Genomic DNA, 17,473 nt, shown 5'->3' on the forward strand with positions numbered 1-17,473 from the left:
CGAGATCTATTGTCGCCGACTTGCTTTGCGATGCGGGACAGAACAGGTGCACGCGTTTGAAAATCATCAGCTGTGAACGTGTATGGCCGCGTTAGCTGAAGTGCACATGGCGCCCGGACAGCCCATGTGTATGCTCTCGGCGTCTCTTTCAGACAGCCGATGTGCACCCGCAGCATCCCTTCTCTGGCGATCTCAGCACTTTTGCGTGCTCCCCCGCGCTTTCACTTTCTCTCTGCTGTTAAGGCGTGTCACCCGTGCCAGCACTCAGCATGCCTGCTGCCTCCTCAGCACAGCGTGCTCCTGTGCCTTCCTCTACAGAGCCGCTGAGACGCAGCACGCGCTCCTCGCCTCCTCACTCAGTCTGGGGAGCCTAAGCCCACGCGGCACTGAACTTCATCCCCGGGCAAGGGACCCCCAGCCTCGGGTCACTGTGAACCATCCCGGAGCGCCCTGCTGCCGAGCCCCGTGATGGAGGAGGCTGACCTGCTTTGGGAGCGGCTCAGGCCATCACAGTAAGTGCTGCTCTGCGTGTCATTATGTGGCGGGACAGTTACTTATGGTCCGGCACTCTGTGCTGGAGGCGGAGAGCCGGGCTGCTAATCCTCACAGAGGGCAGGGGTGCTCATGAGGCGCTCATAGTCTCATCTGGATAGTGCTGGCCAGCTTCAACCATGCGCTGTTGTATTACAGCTACCCCCCGCATTCCTTACCATTACGCCTTCCCAGAGCTCACGGGGTGCTCCGTATACCTCTCGGCTCAGGCGGCTGCCGTTACGCTGGCCGTGCTGCCGTAGGAGCGTGCTTTGGTGTGTGCCAGGCTCAAGGACAGTTCAGCCTCCCATTGAAACTCGGAGCACGATCCTCAGCTTACGCCGGGACAGCCGATGTGCACGTACACGGCGTCTCGTGCGCTCCCACCGCGCTTTCAGTTTCGCGCTCTCAGCCAGAATCCCAGGCGGCATTGACAGAGGTTTAACTGAAGCACACAGAGAAAGCGATTTGCCCAAGATCACATCATTAAGTTAAGTTGGTGAGTGGGGACTGGGAGCACAACCAGTAAACATCGACTTTCTACAAAGTACACCATTCTGGCGCTATAGTCCGTAACGAACTTCTGGGCGCAGCAGCATCTGCTCTCCGGTAACAGGGTGTGGGGAGGGGGCTGCGGCAGCCTGTCTAGTCCCCGTCACATGGAAGCCATTTTGGTATTTTGTTTTGCTTGCATGGGTGTTGCATGCGCTGCCAATCACTGGCGGCTTTTCAGAAGCACAGCGACTCGGAGGCCTTCAAGTCCCCCGGTCAGTGACATGTTTGCAAACAGGAGGTTTACAGGTTTACGTGCCACCGAGATTCACAAGCCATATTTGTTCTCTCTGGAAGACTTGGCCAGCCCTACATTGTGGGGGGAGGCCCCATGGGTGAGCCGAGAAGCCTACCCCACAGCCATGCCTAAGATCACAACGTGCGATAGGGCGGCGCTGGGAATGAACCCAGAGAACAAGCCATAAATAACCTTTCCTGTGAAGGAGTGACAAGAATCACAGTTAATGCGGGCTGTGGAAACAAGATATCCCTGTGTAGCGTTGAACACATCTAAAATATCACAAGTCGTATTTTAAACTGCCATTGCCCTGGCACACTGCCCCTATGGGGACCCTTTCCGGTGACGTGCCTCCCACAAATGTGAAGAAATGTGGTACTCGGCTCCGGCTCATTTAAAGCATTGCCTCTGATGAAAACTTCCTATAGATATATTTTGTAGACATTTTTATAGTGCGTACCCTGCAGGTAGGAGGGCCTTGCAACACTGTCATTCACCAGTGGTACCTCGACTAGTGAGTATTTCATAATTAAAATAATTAAGGGCGCTATAAATAAGAAATACAGCAATGAGAAATATAAAAGGAACAATTCAGAATGACTGATCACTCATTTTACTGTAGGTTGACAGAACCATGGAATCCTTAAATATAAATTTAAAACGAGGCATCTGCAATGCAATAGGTCTCGCATTTACGCTAGTTTGAGCTATTGGCATTGTAAATGACAATGCCATTTATTTATGTTTTGGTTTTTAAAACATAAATAAAATGCATTGTCATTTACAATGCCAATAGCTTCAACTCGCATAAATGCGAGACCTATTGCATTGCAAATGCTTGTTATTTCCTTCATCAGTTATGAGCACTTGAATACCTTTTCTATCTTTCTCCCAGCCAAAGTTGGAGATAAATATGCTTTGAAAACTGCACCATTTGAATAAACATAGTTTTGACTGTAGACTCACTTCTAACATAGAACGTAAATGTATGCTACTCTTTTTAACTAAAAGTTTGCTACTATTTACATTTTAAATGTAAACACTCCCTTGCGTTGCCTAATCTAACAAGGCGGACTGACTGATTTAATGATGTATGTGCTGCACATGCTACACCACTTTTAGGAGTCTCCAGCTGCCGCTGATAGCACCTACCCTAAGGTGGAATCACTGAGGGGCATGAACATGGCTTGGACCACATAGCCAGAAGTGTATCCATAAGAGCATCATTAAAGCTAGCCCTGGCTGAGCAATCTCAGTCAATACATTTGGTTTCACTTCCAGTGTGGCCAACATCAATTCTAATGTTTCAGCTGCCCTCTGAAAGGTCACTGCAAACGAAGCACGTTCTCCTCTGTGGCCCAACGGGAGAATCTTGCTCCAGAGGTTTTAGATGTATCTCGTCCACTAGCATTTTGTAAGTCTAAAGGCCACAATCTGTTCCCCTCCTCATCATCAGTATCCCTAAGGACATCGACCTCTTGTACTAGGTCTGAATCAGAGACAAAAAGAGTGTGAATCATCTGCTGATACTGGTGTTGAGGCAGAGATCTAAGACTGGAATCAAGTTGTAGAACCACTGGCTGCGCTTTCATGATTTCGTAGCACGATGGAGAGCAGGCCGATATTGGTTTGGGGTCAGAGACCAATGTTGGGATTAACACCAACGGGGTGCGTAAAGGCATTAGTAATGGAGGGAGGGTAAAGGTCAGTACACAATTGATATGGCCTCTGTAACGGGTCCCAGGAGGTAGATGGAGTCAAACCTGCCAATGGAAGTCTAGCTGGAGACGCCTGCGGCTACTGGGGCCCTTAGACGTGCCAGATGGAACCAGAATCCCACAAATCTACAGCATGGCCTCCTAGATGGCCACTACTTAATGACAAGCTACATCAGATCAGAAAACTCGGGGCATGCTGGGAACAATTGTGCAATCGGTTTGGACTCGAGACATCGGGAGGTATGATATTTATTATAACACGCTTGTGCCATCTCCCTGGAATCGGAGTACAAGGATGGGGGCAAATCCGGCATGGCCTTCATACACTTGTGCCTAGACTCTGACTCCAATTTACCGGAGGACTCCGAACAGGAAGTGGTCTTTTCCAGGGAGGAGCCCAATTATCAGGACCGCAAACAGGCCAACAATCTGGAATGGGAACGGGACCTATGCTTCAACCACAACCTCTTCTTATGCTCAGCAAGGTAAAGCTTAGCTTCCCGGTCTCCAGTCGCCTTGCAGTGTATGAGGGCACACTTGCCAAACAATTTACAGGTGTGACACTAGCCCCATATCACAGGTATACATACCTCCTGCGTGTCTGTTACCTGCATTTTTGGCACAGCTTGAATTGTGTCGTTTTTGGTGGGGACTTCATTCCATAGCACACTGTGAAATCTTTTGAAATTGTCAGAAGTCCAACAAAGTTGGGAGCTGAGCTCCGGATCCACCTTGAAAGGTGTGAAAGGACAGGCAGTGTTGTTAGCAAGCAAGTGGTGGCGCTTATATGTAGCTCTGCTCCATCTATTCTGGGGCAGAATGGACTCAACAAGGATGAAAATGCCACCGCCAATGAGTGTATGGAAGTATTGCTGGAAGAATTCTATGGGTCCAGTCTGGTGCCTGGGGATATTGTAAAGGTGAAGAATCTGTGGTTAGTTGTAACCATCAGAAATGGATGAGCACAATGAACAAGAGGAATGAAATCAGAAGGAGCAACCGAATGAGGACCAGGAGAAACAGAGGCAGGAGTTTCAGGAATAGGAGAAGCAGGGACAGGACAACCAGGGGGACCACAACAAAAAGACCAGGAAGATTAGAGCTGAGAGGACCAGGGCTATAGGAACGAGATCCAAGGGGACCAGGACTAGGAGCTCCACTAACAGGAACAGAAAGACCAGAAACAGGACAAAGGTCTAGAGGAGGACTAAAACGAGTTGGACCAGGAAGAACAGAAGAGCGATGATCTAGAGAATCAGGAACAAGAGGACCAGGATGGCTCTTCCACATCATAAGAAGACGGACCAGGTGGAGGAGAACCGGCAGGCGGACCATGAGGATTAGGAAAAGGACCTGGATCAAGAAGAGTGCCAGTGTTGATGGGCTAGGACCTGAAGGATCAGGAAAAGGAGGATCAGAATCAGGATACGAAGGAGTGGGGCGGGCCTCAGGAGGACCAAGAGAAGGATAGCCAGGAAGACCAGGTCAAGGAGGACTAGGTCAGACCTATGACCTGGAAGAGGACTCTGACCAGAAGTTGCACCAGGAAGAAAGCCAAGTGGTGGAAGAGGAACAGGAGTAGGAGAAAAAGAATGAGAATGAGGGGGCTGAAAGGAAGAAAAGGACCAGGAAGAGCAGAACCAGGATAATGATGATGTGGAAGAGAAAGACCAGAAACGGGAAGAGCAACAGAACCAGAAGAAAAATGGGGACCAAGAGGACTATGAGAACCATAAAGAAGAGGAGGTCAATGTGATTCTAGGCCACATGTATAAAGAAATGCCTTTGGGTACAGAGGTCACTCCTTTCAAACGTTTCTTGGATACTCTACAACACCTTTACAGAATCCCAGTCCCCAACATTTTCAGCCCCCTTTAAGCACTGTCAACCCCCATAATATAACTGAAATATAATGGTACTTAATGACCAATTAATTGAAGCATAACAGGTTTACTAGTATATTTTTCCCTCATTGGCAAATTCTTTGGGAAAACAATTTGTCAAAAATAAGAGAAACTAAGGCCGCCATTGACTCTGCTCCTCACGACGACACTTATGATTGTGTCCCACGTTTGCTGCACCCAATTTATGAGAATCCAGCCAACTATTTTCATTTCAAGCACAGGGCTTTAGAAAGCAGTTAAACAAATCAAAGACAATACTGATGCATAATACTTTAATTAATCGTATTCGTTTAACTTTGACAGAATATTAATTTCGAACTATTGGCTGGTTTTGATCGCTAGGAATTCAACCATGCGTTGACCAAAAGCCTGTGCTACAGGAGCCTGTAGAGGTGTTATTGTTGTATGTTAGAACCGGCGGTCTCTAGTTGGCAGAGGTATACACTTCTGACAAATAGGGACCAACCAACTCTAGTCAGGGAAAGGGGATTACACACTCAGATAACCCCTGCTACCCCCTTGGTAGCTTGGCAGAGCAGACAGGCTTATCTCAGAGGCAGTGTGTTAAGCATTTATGACCACATACAGTAATAAAGTGAATACACTACAGATGGACACGACACAGAAGTTATTATAAAAATAGTATTTTTATATAAGGCTTAGCACAAGACCAAATAACGACAAAAATATACCACAGTCTTAATAAATACTCTTTGGAAGGAAAAATAATAGTTCAAGTAAGGTTTCTTCTTGGCAAATAGTTCTTTAGCAAAGTATTCTTCTGAGCACAGTTCTTTGGCAACAATGTAACCCCCACAGGAGTCACACGACGTCGAGTCTACAAGATTCCCAAGGTTCGGCGTCGACCGCGAGGAGCGCTACGTCGAGCCTGGAGTTGCAACAGACCCCACAAGTACAGTACCTTGAGAAACGAAGAAAATGATGATCCACGGCGTCGAGATGTCGGCGTCGAGGTCGGCGTCGATCGTGCCTCGGAGTCGGGTCAATCCGCAGCGGCGTCGAGGGATGTCGGGCCGGAGCAGCGCTCACGGCGTCGAGAAGGGCGTCGAGTCGATGCGATCAGCAGCGGCGTCGGGACGGGGTCGCTTGGAGGTGGAGCCGATACTCACTCCTCACTGGCGTCGATACCGGCGGCGAGACGGGGTCACTTGGAGCCGGGGCCGATACCCACTGCTCACTGGCGTTGCTGCTGGCGTCGATCTGGCCCGGCGGCCGGCGTCGAAGGCTCGGGACACTGGAGCCGTTACTCACGATGTCGAGCTGGATTCGGCGGCGTCGGCGGCGTCGAGACTGCAGATTTTCCCTTGTGTACTGGAAACAACACTTTCCAGCAATTCAGCAAATGGTGAAGTCCTTTGGCCCTGTGACTTCAGCAGGAGACTGGCACTCTTCCAGTCCTTGGAGATTTCCTAGCAAGTGTTCAGAGAGTACACACCAAGTTCCTCTCTCCTTGTTCCTTGGCAAAAATAAAGAAGCAGCTTTCAGGTTCCTCCACAGCAAAGCAGCACTCTGGCAGAAAGGGGAGGCAAGTCCTTAGATCAGCAGGCTTCTTGTCCTTGGTACAGGTTTCCTTGTCAGAAGTGATCTGAGTTCTTGGTTCAGGGGTCCTTCTCTTATACCCCTTTTTCCCTTTGTTCCCTTTGTCCAAGCAGGGAGATTCCCACCATCTCAGGTTTGTTGTGGGTGTTGCCAGGCAGAGGCACCTGGCCTATTCACTGAGCAGGGCAGAGTCCTCAGCCGCCCAGCAGGAGGCGGAGCCAGTATTGTCACTGGCAGGAGCAGGGCTATCAGTCGCCCAGCAGGAGGTGGAGCCAGTATTGTGTCAGGCAGGGCAGGCTACTCTTCCCTCACTCTATGTGTAAATGCCCCATTCACCCCACACTGACTCATTCAGACCTCTGGAGCCACCCAGCCCCTGACACACACACCAAACCAGCAGAGACCGGTAGATAGTTGGACAAGAAAATAGCCACTTTCTAAAAGTGCTATTTTCAAACATAGAATTTAAAAACCATCCATCCTAAAGGGTGTGTTATTAAATTCTGAGTTCAGGGATACTAAACTCGACTTGCTACCATGCTCCCTGAGTCAGATAGATTATAATGGAGTTAATAATCAGTCTGCTCAGTCTGGCCTATTGGAGGCAGGTAGCCCTTCAATAGTGAAACACGAAAATGGCTGTAATTCACTATTAGGTCATGCCACACACATCAGGGCATGACCTACCTTTTACCAACAATGCACCCTGCCCTAGGGCCTACCATAGAGGTGTCTGAAATGTGGCAAAGTGAAGGTTTAGAGACTGGTAAGTAGGTTTCCTTACCAAGTCGACATGGCAGTCAGGGACTGCACGCAGGCGCTGCGGTGGCAGGCCTGAGACACATTTTACACGCTGCTTCTGTGGGTGGCACAACCAGTGCTGCAAGCCCACCAGCAGCAGTTAACTTACACGCCCTTGGCACACGCAGTGCACTAGACTAGGGTCTGAACAGTAAGTCAACCAAGCCAATCATGGTAACACTAATCAATGTAACAATTTAACATAGGGAGCACTTGCACTGTGGCACTGATCAGCAGTGGCACAGTGCCCAAAGCAATAATCCAGCAAAAACATTGTAAACAGAGGAGGCAAACAGAAAAAAAATGGAGGAGAGACTCATGCCAATGATGCCAGGTCTAACACGTGTCCCCTCCAGCTGAAATGTGGGGAGAACTACCCTTCACCCAGGGAGTCCTCATCACTAAGGCGGAAAAATCTGGACAGACCATCAGCATCGGCGTGATCTGTACCAGGGCGGTGTTCCACCGTAAAGTCCATCCCCTGTAGGGAAATGGACCACCTCAACAGTTTTGGGTTCTCACCCCTCATCTGCATTAACCATCTGAGGGGCCTGTGGTCTGTCTGAACCCGGAAGTGAGTCCCAAACAGGTAGGGTCTTAGCTTCTTCAGCGCCCAGACCACAGCAAATGCCTCACGCTCTATCGCACTCCACCTTTGTTCCCTGGGAAGTAACCTCCGGCTGATGAAGGCTACAGGTAAGTCTCGGCCCTCCTCATTCATCTGTGCTAGAACAGCCCCCACACCATGCTCTGAAGCGTCTGTCTGGACAATGAATTCTTTTGAAAAGTCGGGTGCCTGGAGGACCGGTGCTGTACACATTGCAGTTTTCAGGGTGTCAAAGGCGTTCTGGCAGGCGTCAGTCCAGATCACAAGTCTCGGCTGCTTCCTGGAAGTCAGCGAGGTCAAGGGGTGCACAATGTTGCCATACCCCTTGACAAACCTCCTGTAGTAACCCGTGAGACCCAAGAAGGCTCTCACCTGAGTCTGGGTTTTGGGCGGTTCCCAAGCCAGGATGGTATCTATCTTGGGTTGCAGGGGGGCCACCTTGCCGCTCCCTACTTGGTGCCCCAAGTACACCACTGAACCCTGCCCAATCTGGCACTTACTAGCCTTGATTGTGAGGCCTGCTCTGCGCAGGGCCAACAACACTTCCTGGAGGTGGCGCAAGTGTTCCTCCCAGCTGGCGCTGAACACTGCTATGTCGTCCAGGTAGGCGGCGCTGAAATCTTCCAGCCCGGCCAATACCTGGTTAACCAACCTCTGGAATGTGGCAGGGGCATTCTTCATCCCAAAGGGCATCACACGGAACTGGTAGTGCCCATCTGGTGTGGAGAATGCAGACCTCTCTTTTGCCCCATCAGTCAAGGCGATCTGCCAGTACCCAGACGTTAGATCAAACGTACTAAGGTACCGGGCAGCCCCCAACCGATCGATGAGCTCATCAGCTCTGGGGATGGGGTGCGCGTCAGTCTTGGTGACCGAATTGAGTCCTCGGTAATCCACACAGAACCGAAGTTCTGGTGAAGCACCAGGCGCCGCAGCCTTTGGGACCAAGACCACTGGGCTGGCCCAAGGACTGCTAGAGGACTCAACCACCCCTAAGGCAAACATCTTGGAGACCTCCTCCTTGATATATGCTCTGACCTTTTCAGTCACCCTGTAGGCCTTGTGCCTCACAGGAGTGCTGTCCCCAGTGTCCACATCATGGACACACCACTGAGTGACACCAGGGATTAAGGAGAACAGATCAGGGAATTGTACCAACAGATGGCGACAATCTTGCTGCTGCTCAGGGGTCAGTGTGTCAGAGAGGACAACACCATCCACTGACCCATCTTTTTCTTTTGCACACAGGAGGTCAGGAAGAGGCTCACTCTCCTCCTCCATCCCAGCATCTGTGGCAAGGAGCATGCCCACTTCGGACCTTTCTAAGTGGGGCTTTAACCGGTTGACATGCAGGACCCTTAAGGGGTTCCTGGGAGACTTCAAGTCCACCAAGTAGGTGACATCGCTCTTTTTCTCCACAACCTCAAATGGTCCAGTCCACCTGTCCTTGAGCGCACAAGGTTCCACAGGGGCCATGACCCAAACTTTCTGACCAGGTTGAAGCTCAACCAGAGTGGCATTCTGATCGTACCACCGCTTCATCTCTTCCTGGCTGGCCTCCAGATTTGCCTGAGCAAGATCTCTGAAGCGCCGAGTCTGGTTCCTAAAGGCCAGCATGTAACTATATACATCCTGGGGAGGTTTCCTGGGAGATTGCTCCCAGCCTTCTTTGACCAGACTCAAAGGTCCTCTTACCGGGTGACCATACAAAAGCTCAAAGGGGCTGAACCCTAGAGACTTCTGTGGCACCTCACGGTAAGCAAACAGCAGGCATGGCAAGAGGACGTCCCATTTACGCCTCATTGGTTCTTCAAGACCCATGATCATGCCTTTTAGGGTCCGGTTGAATCTCTCAACCAGCCCATTACCTTGAGGGTGGTAAGGAGTGGTAAACTTGTAGGTTACCCCACACTCCTTCCACAGAGACTTCATATAATTCGAAATGAAGTTGGTGCCCCGGTCTGACACCACCTCTCTGGGGAACCCCATGCGGGAGAAAACACCCATCAGTGCCCGTCCCACCACGGGGGCCGTCACTGTTCGGAGAGGGATGGCTTCCGGGTACCGGGTGGCATGGTCCACCAAGACCAGGATAAACCTGTTGCCCATGGCTGTCTTGGGGTCCAGTGGCCCCACAATGTCAATTCCCACTCACTCAAAGGGGGTACTGACGACGGGAAAAGGTTGGAGGGGAGCCTTCTGCTTCCGCCCACTTTTCCCACTTGCCTGGCAAGTCTGACAGGTCCTACAATGGATATCTGAATCCCTTCTCATCTGGGGCCAATAAAAATGGGTGACAAGCCTGTCATAGGTCTTGTCCTGCCCCAGATGTCCAGCTAACGGAACGTCATGAGCCAACCCCAGTAGGAAGGCTCTGAAGCGCTGGGGTACCACCAGCACACGGGCTGACCCAGGCTCAGCAGCCTTAGGCTCGCTATACAGGAGGTCGTTCTCCCAGTAGACCCAATGTGATCCTGACTGATCACCTGTCGTTTGGGCTGAGGCCTGCTGCCTCATACCCACAAGAGAAGGGCACACTTTCTGTTCAGCACAAAATTCCTCCCTGGAGGGACCACCATCCTGCTGCCAATGGGTCAGCTCGGGCAGGTCTCCCAGTTCGGCCACTTGTTCTCCTGTCGGTTCCAGGGCATCCCCCTCAGGGTCTGCTCCCTCCTGGACCGCGGGAACGATGGGGGACGGTTTCCCGTGCCCCCTGCCTCTTCTCTTCACGGTTGGGACCTGGGCCATACTTTCAGGCTCCGGGCCCCCATCAACACCCTTACTAACTGACATGGACCGGGTGGTCGCACACACCCACTCAGGCAGACCCAACATTTCCAGATGCGATTTTCTCTCCACCTTAGCCCAAGGGGAGTCCTCCAAATCATTGCCCAGGAGACAATCAACAGGCATGGCGGGCCTCACAGCAACCTGAAGAGTACCTGAGACCCCCCCCCACTCAAAGGGAACTTGAGCTACCTCACACTGACTCTGTGAGTTGTCAGCAGCTACAACGGGGTAGAATGCATGAGGGACCACCTGCTCTCTGGACACCAAGTGACACTTGACAGCTGTCACACTCGCTCCGGTGTCTCTGAGAGCTTCCACCCTATGGCCATTAATGGTCACCCACTGCCTATATTTCTTAGTGTTACTAGGCAGAGGGGTTGGAGGGACCATTTCCACGTCTCCTAAAGAGACCAGGGACATTTCTGCGGGACCCCACCCACCGGGGGCACCCATCTCATCCCCTCCCAGGGCTACACTCGCTACCTGACGAGGGGGTGCACGCGGCGGCGCATTTGAATCCTTCATGGGACACTGGGGATCATAATAACGGTGTCCCACCTGCTTACAGGCATAGCAGGTCATGGGGCCCCTGTGAACAGGTTTACCTGTCGGGGCCTCTGGCTTCTTTACAGGGGGAGGCTGGGAACCCTTCCCTTGGTTCCCTTGGGGACTACTTTGGGGCCCTTTCTGAAACTCCCTCTGTTTACCCCTGTCCCCCCCACTCTTCTGCTGGGGACCCTGCCCACCTTTGGCTGAGTCTCCCACTGGACCCTTGTGGACCCTGGTACTGACCCAGCGGTCCGCCTCCTCAGCAAGTTTTCTAGGGTTAGATAGCTTGCTATCAACAAGGTGCTGGCGTAGCTCTGGAAAACAGTTATTAGACAAGTGCTCCCAAGCAAACAAATCATAAAGAGCATCATAACTATCAACCTTGCTACCCTTTATCCAACCATCCATGGTTCTGCAGAAAAAAGACACATATTCAACCCACGTAGTACCAGGCAACTTCTTACATTCTCTAAAGGTTTGTCTGTACTTTTCTGGAGTCAAGCCATATCTCAGCATTAAAGCATCTTTCATATGAGTATAAGACATCCTATCCTCAGCAGGAAGGCTCAACAAGGTATCTCTCCCTTCATTTGTAAAGCGGCTCCACAACCCCGTTCCCCAATCTTTCTCAGGGACCCGGTGGGCCAACAATGCTAACTCATACGCTTTAAACCATTGGCTAATATCTTCATTCTTACTGTAATCTTTGATCACATCCTTAGGAAAATAAAACCTACTTTCTGCAGGCACGGATGGAGTGCTGCCACCAGAGGGATTCAACTCTAAACTCTTAGTTTTAAGCTCCATCTCCCTCACCATCTTCTCACGTTCAAACGCTAATTTCTCTCTCTCAAAATCTAATCTTTTGCTCTCCATTTCAGCTTCTCTCTTGCTTCTTGCATTCTCTAATTCCAACTGCCCTCCTAATTTAAGTTTTGCCATTTCTAACTTGTATTCCCTCTCCTTCTCCCTGTCTTCCAACTCTTCAGGAGAAAGGCTCTTAGAGGAAACACTGCTGCCTGGAGATGACACTGGCCCACCTGTGGGCTCTTCCTCTTCCTCTTCTTCTTCCTCTTCCGGTACCACCACCGGGTCAGAGGGATCTCTGGCCTCTAACCAGGCCTTCAGCGCTTTGAGGAAGTCGCCTCTCAATTTGAGACCTGTGGTAGGAACTTTAAACTGCTTGCAAAATCCTCTTAGATCCTTTAGCTTGTAGGAATCTATCTTCTCCTTATCAAATTCCCCCACAACAATCTCCACAGGTGTAGCAGCTCTGGCATTCTCCATGGTCAAAACTGGCAGTGTTTAAGAAAATAAGCTCCAGGAAAGCGGAGAACAAAAATAGAATATCCTACCAAAAACAGATTGTGGCTGCGTTATGGTCTGCTTTCACTATGTAGCGTACACTAATCACTGCACATGAGTCATAAATGCAAAGTTCAATCCTCACCGCTGCCACCAATGTTAGAACCGGCGGTCTCTAGTTGGCAGAGGTATACACTTCTGACAAATAGGGACCAACCAACTCTAGTCAGGGAAAGGGGATTACACACTCAGATAACCCCTGCTACCCCCTTGGTAGCTTGGCAGAGCAGACAGGCTTATCTCAGAGGCAGTGTGTTAAGCATTTATGACCACATACAGTAATAAAGTGAATACACTACAGATGGACACGACACAGAAGTTATTATAAAAATAGTATTTTTATATAAGGCTTAGCACAAGACCAAATAACGACAAAAATATACCACAGTCTTAATAAATACTCTTTGGAAGGAAAAATAATAGTTCAAGTAAGGTTTCTTCTTGGCAAATAGTTCTTTAGCAAAGTATTCTTCTGAGCACAGTTCTTTGGCAACAATGTAACCCCCACAGGAGTCACACGACGTCGAGTCTACAAGATTCCCAAGGTTCGGCGTCGACCGCGAGGAGCGCTACGTCGAGCCTGGAGTTGCAACAGACCCCACAAGTACAGTACCTTGAGAAACGAAGAAAATGATGATCCACGGCGTCGAGATGTCGGCGTCGAGGTCGGCGTCGATCGTGCCTCGGAGTCGGGTCAATCCGCAGCGGCGTCGAGGGATGTCGGGCCGGAGCAGCGCTCACGGCGTCGAGAAGGGCGTCGAGTCGATGCGATCAGCAGCGGCGTCGGGACGGGGTCGCTTGGAGGTGGAGCCGATACTCACTCCTCACTGGCGTCGATACCGGCGGCGAGACGGGGTCACTTGGAGCCGGGGCCGATACCCACTGCTCACTGGCGTTGCTGCTGGCGTCGATCTGGCCCGGCGGCCGGCGTCGAAGGCTCGGGACACTGGAGCCGTTACTCACGATGTCGAGCTGGATTCGGCGGCGTCGGCGGCGTCGAGACTGCAGATTTTCCCTTGTGTACTGGAAACAACACTTTCCAGCAATTCAGCAAATGGTGAAGTCCTTTGGCCCTGTGACTTCAGCAGGAGACTGGCACTCTTCCAGTCCTTGGAGATTTCCTAGCAAATGTTCAGAGAGTACACACCAAGTTCCTCTCTCCTTGTTCCTTGGCAAAAATAAAGAAGCAGCTTTCAGGTTCCTCCACAGCAAAACAGCACTCTGGCAGAAAGGGGAGGCAAGTCCTTAGATCAGCAGGCTTCTTGTCCTTGGTACAGGTTTCCTTGTCAGAAGTGATCTGAGTTCTTGGTTCAGGGGTCCTTCTCTTATACCCCTTTTTCCCTTTGTTCCCTTTGTCCAAGCAGGGAGATTCCCACCATCTCAGGTTTGTTGTGGGTGTTGCCAGGCAGAGGCACCTGGCCTATTCACTGAGCAGGGCAGAGTCCTCAGCCGCCCAGCAGGAGGCGGAGCCAGTATTGTCACTGGCAGGAGCAGGGCTATCAGTCGCCCAGCAGGAGGTGGAGCCAGTATTGTGTCAGGCAGGGCAGGCTACTCTTCCCTCACTCTATGTGTAAACGCCCCATTCACCCCACACTGACTCATTCAGACCTCTGGAGCCACCCAGCCCCTGACACACACACCAAACCAGCAGAGACCGGTAGATAGTTGGACAAGAAAATAGCCACTTTCTAAAAGTGCTATTTTCAAACATAGAATTTAAAAACCATCCATCCTAAAGGGTGTGTTATTAAATTCTGAGTTCAGGGATACTAAACTCGACTTGCTACCATGCTCCCTGAGTCAGATAGATTATAATGGAGTTAATAATCAGTCTGCCCAGTCTGGCCTATTGGAGGCAGGTAGCCCTTCAATAGTGAAACACGAAAATGGCTGTAATTCACTATTAGGTCATGCCACACACATCAGGGCATGACCTACCTTTTACCAACAATGCACCCTGCCCTAGGGCCTACCATAGAGGTGTCTGAAATGTGGCAAAGTGAAGGTTTAGAGACTGGTAAGTAGGTTTCCTTACCAAGTCGACATGGCAGTCAGGGACTGCACGCAGGCGCTGCGGTGGCAGGCCTGAGACACATTTTACACGCTGCTTCTGTGGGTGGCACAACCAGTGCTGCAAGCCCACCAGCAGCAGTTAACTTACACGCCCTTGGCACACGCAGTGCACTAGACTAGGGTCTGAACAGTAAGTCAACCAAGCCAATCATGGTAACACTAATCAATGTAACAATTTAACATAGGGAGCACTTGCACTGTGGCACTGATCAGCAGTGGCACAGTGCCCAAAGCAATAATCCAGCAAAAACATCGTAAACAGAGGAGGCAAACAGAAAAAAAATGGAGGAGAGACTCATGCCAATGATGCCAGGTCTAACATTGTACTTACCAGGTGACAGCCTTTCTCCAAGCGTGGTCTTACAGCGCTGACAAACGACTGCTGTGTGTTCTTTTGATTCCTGCTGAACAGAAAAAACGTGGTTTAGACTCTCACACTGAAGTGAACCCTCAAAAATACACACGGTTGTAGACTAGGCAGACTACGGGCTAATTCATGCCAATATTCTAATCACAGGGCTCCCTTCCATATCAGGAAAAGGTGAAAGGTAGCATTCTACTTCATTGTATGCCAAACGGGCATGTTTGTTGCTCTCATGGTAGTGCATACTACTTTCTGGTTGCTGTGCTAATTAAACCTGCGTCATGCCACTGAATGACAATAAGTATAAGAGAAATTCACATCTTGGACGAATCATGCAAAGAAAGACAGCTGTGCACTGTTTTTGTATTCCAAGATCTGACTTCATCAACACACTCAAACCGAGGAGTGGTGGCATGTCCCAAATGCAGTCAGAGGATGGTGGACGACTTGCACATGTTCTTGGAGTGTCCCATGATTCAGGTAGTCTGCGATGATGTGAGTAAGTGGATCGCTGACATTCTGAACATAAAGCTTCAGGTAAGCCCCCTCCTTGTCTTTTTTGGTTTAGCTTCGGATGTAAGAGAGTCTGCTAAGGAGAAGCTAAACCTAATCTTTTATGCAGTATTGCTGGCACGGAGAGAATTGTGCAGGAAGTGGACAAGCATAAATCCCCCTATGTTTAATGAGTGGAGGGCGTCTGTGGAAAACATATTTAGGTTGGATGCAGTAGCCCCAGAGAAGAAGAGATATGCCTTTTGGCTTCCTGTGGCGGACTGTTTGGAAAGGGAGGGATAAGCGACAGGAAGGGACTGTCCAATGATTACGCCTAACCAGACCTCAGTACAAGCACATGCTACTTCCCCACCCCCCCCACCCCCCCTTTTTAGGTCTCGCCTGATCCAGAGCATGCGCTGGTCTGGCCAGACTTATTGAGAGGGCTCCAAAAAGTGCTACCAGGCCAGCCTAGAGCTACAGTGCATGTGCGCGGGCGCGCGCGCCGCGCTTTACCGCGATTACTTTCACTTTCGCTGCCGCACGGCCGCTTTGATGTTTGATCGTGATCGCGATCACTTTCGCGGCCGCACGGCTGCATTGCATAGCCAATAGGTCTCGCTTTTGGGACCTTATAAGTATTTAGTTATGCAACTGTTGCATGGCTAAACACTTATAAGGTCCCAAAGGCGAGACCTATTGGCTATGCCAATGCTTGTTTGCTTTCTTTCTCGATCTCTTTCCATTTGGTTCTGATGGGAGAGTTGAGTGGAAGGGAAATGCTTTGAGGTGTATTTGGCATGTTTTGGATGTTGGGGCAGCATCAGAACCCCCTGTCCTGGCACGAGGGAAAGATATTTGGACAAATGTGCTGTGAAAGATGAGTCTGAGGCTAATGAGGGCAAAAAAAAAAACCACACTCAAACCTCCCACACTCCCTGATGGCAGTCTACGGAAGAGCTTTGCTGGCAAGCAGCGTCTGTGCGCTACGGTGAGATTTCAGACTACCGTTCTTGATCACACGACACACAAGCGAAATACTGTACCTTGACGACTCCCGCAGATTTCTGGGAGAACACCTTCATAAGCAAGCCTGATAGGCTGCCGGAGGAAAATCAGCCGTTTAGGGTTATAAAATGCTTTACAATCATACTTAAACTTTTCTTTGCCGCAGCTTATGGTACTTAAATGGGGTGGAGTACTCACAAAGCTGTTGGAGGTTCACATAATTTCTAATGCCCACCATGCAGCCACACCGGGAGAACATTATGTTTCCACTCCTTCCTTTATGCTTTTGACGAAGGAAAATCAGCCAAAGTGGCAGAATTATCACCATTGGATGTACAATTTACAGTCATCAACTGTCACGATTCTTGAACGTTTGAACCAGGGTGTGGACTTTATTACTAGGACTGGTTTTGCAGCGCCTTGAGGAACAATGAGAGGCGCAAACACTATCTCGGGCTTGGGTCCTACCTGAAGAAGGTCATCAGGCCAGTTCCTCAACTGTTTGAGTTAGCATGACCTTTGAAAATGACTGGGGTTTTAACATACACAGGTTATAAGGACCACTTTATGCCTATAAAGTAAAAACAGTTATATCCATTACATTCTAGAAAGGGGCCTCGGTGAGCGTTCATCTGCAGCTCCTAACAAGAGCAGGCATTTCCGGTTTTCTAATAGAACAACCGACCATGTGTGATCTCTTTAAAACAGCATATTTATTTAACAAGTGGCAAAATCAATGTTTACCTGAGATGCCCAGAATAATACAAACTGCATCCATACCTTTAAGCCACCTTTAAATTGGATGTATTGCTGGCCACTATAAAGCGCCACATGGTTACATAGGATTTACTGCAATTTAACGAGAAAAGGATCAACAAGAATTCCTCGAATCCCTTTTCGGTGTCTCGCGGCCTCGCGTGA

The 17,473-nt window shown here is 50.0% G+C and overlaps 1 protein-coding gene across 2 annotated transcripts in view; it reads right to left on the reverse strand.

Annotated features, from left to right (window-relative positions):
* The window catches only part of UBE3D (ubiquitin protein ligase E3D), a 1,075,540-nt gene that overhangs the window by 683,597 nt on the left and 374,470 nt on the right, over nucleotides 1-17,473 (reverse strand). The window contains exon 5 of one of the 2 annotated variants that reach the window (XM_085611020.1): nucleotides 15,020-15,089. In XM_085611020.1, coding sequence (XP_085467146.1) covers nucleotides 15,020-15,089 — 70 coding nt within the window. Of the gene's footprint in view, nucleotides 1-15,019; nucleotides 15,093-17,473 lie in introns of both variants that reach the window. The other variant, XM_085611019.1, reaches the window with a different exon arrangement.

Source organism: Triturus cristatus, chromosome 6 (assembly GCF_964204655.1).
Source record: "Triturus cristatus chromosome 6, aTriCri1.1, whole genome shotgun sequence".
NCBI lineage: Eukaryota > Metazoa > Chordata > Amphibia > Caudata > Salamandridae > Triturus > Triturus cristatus.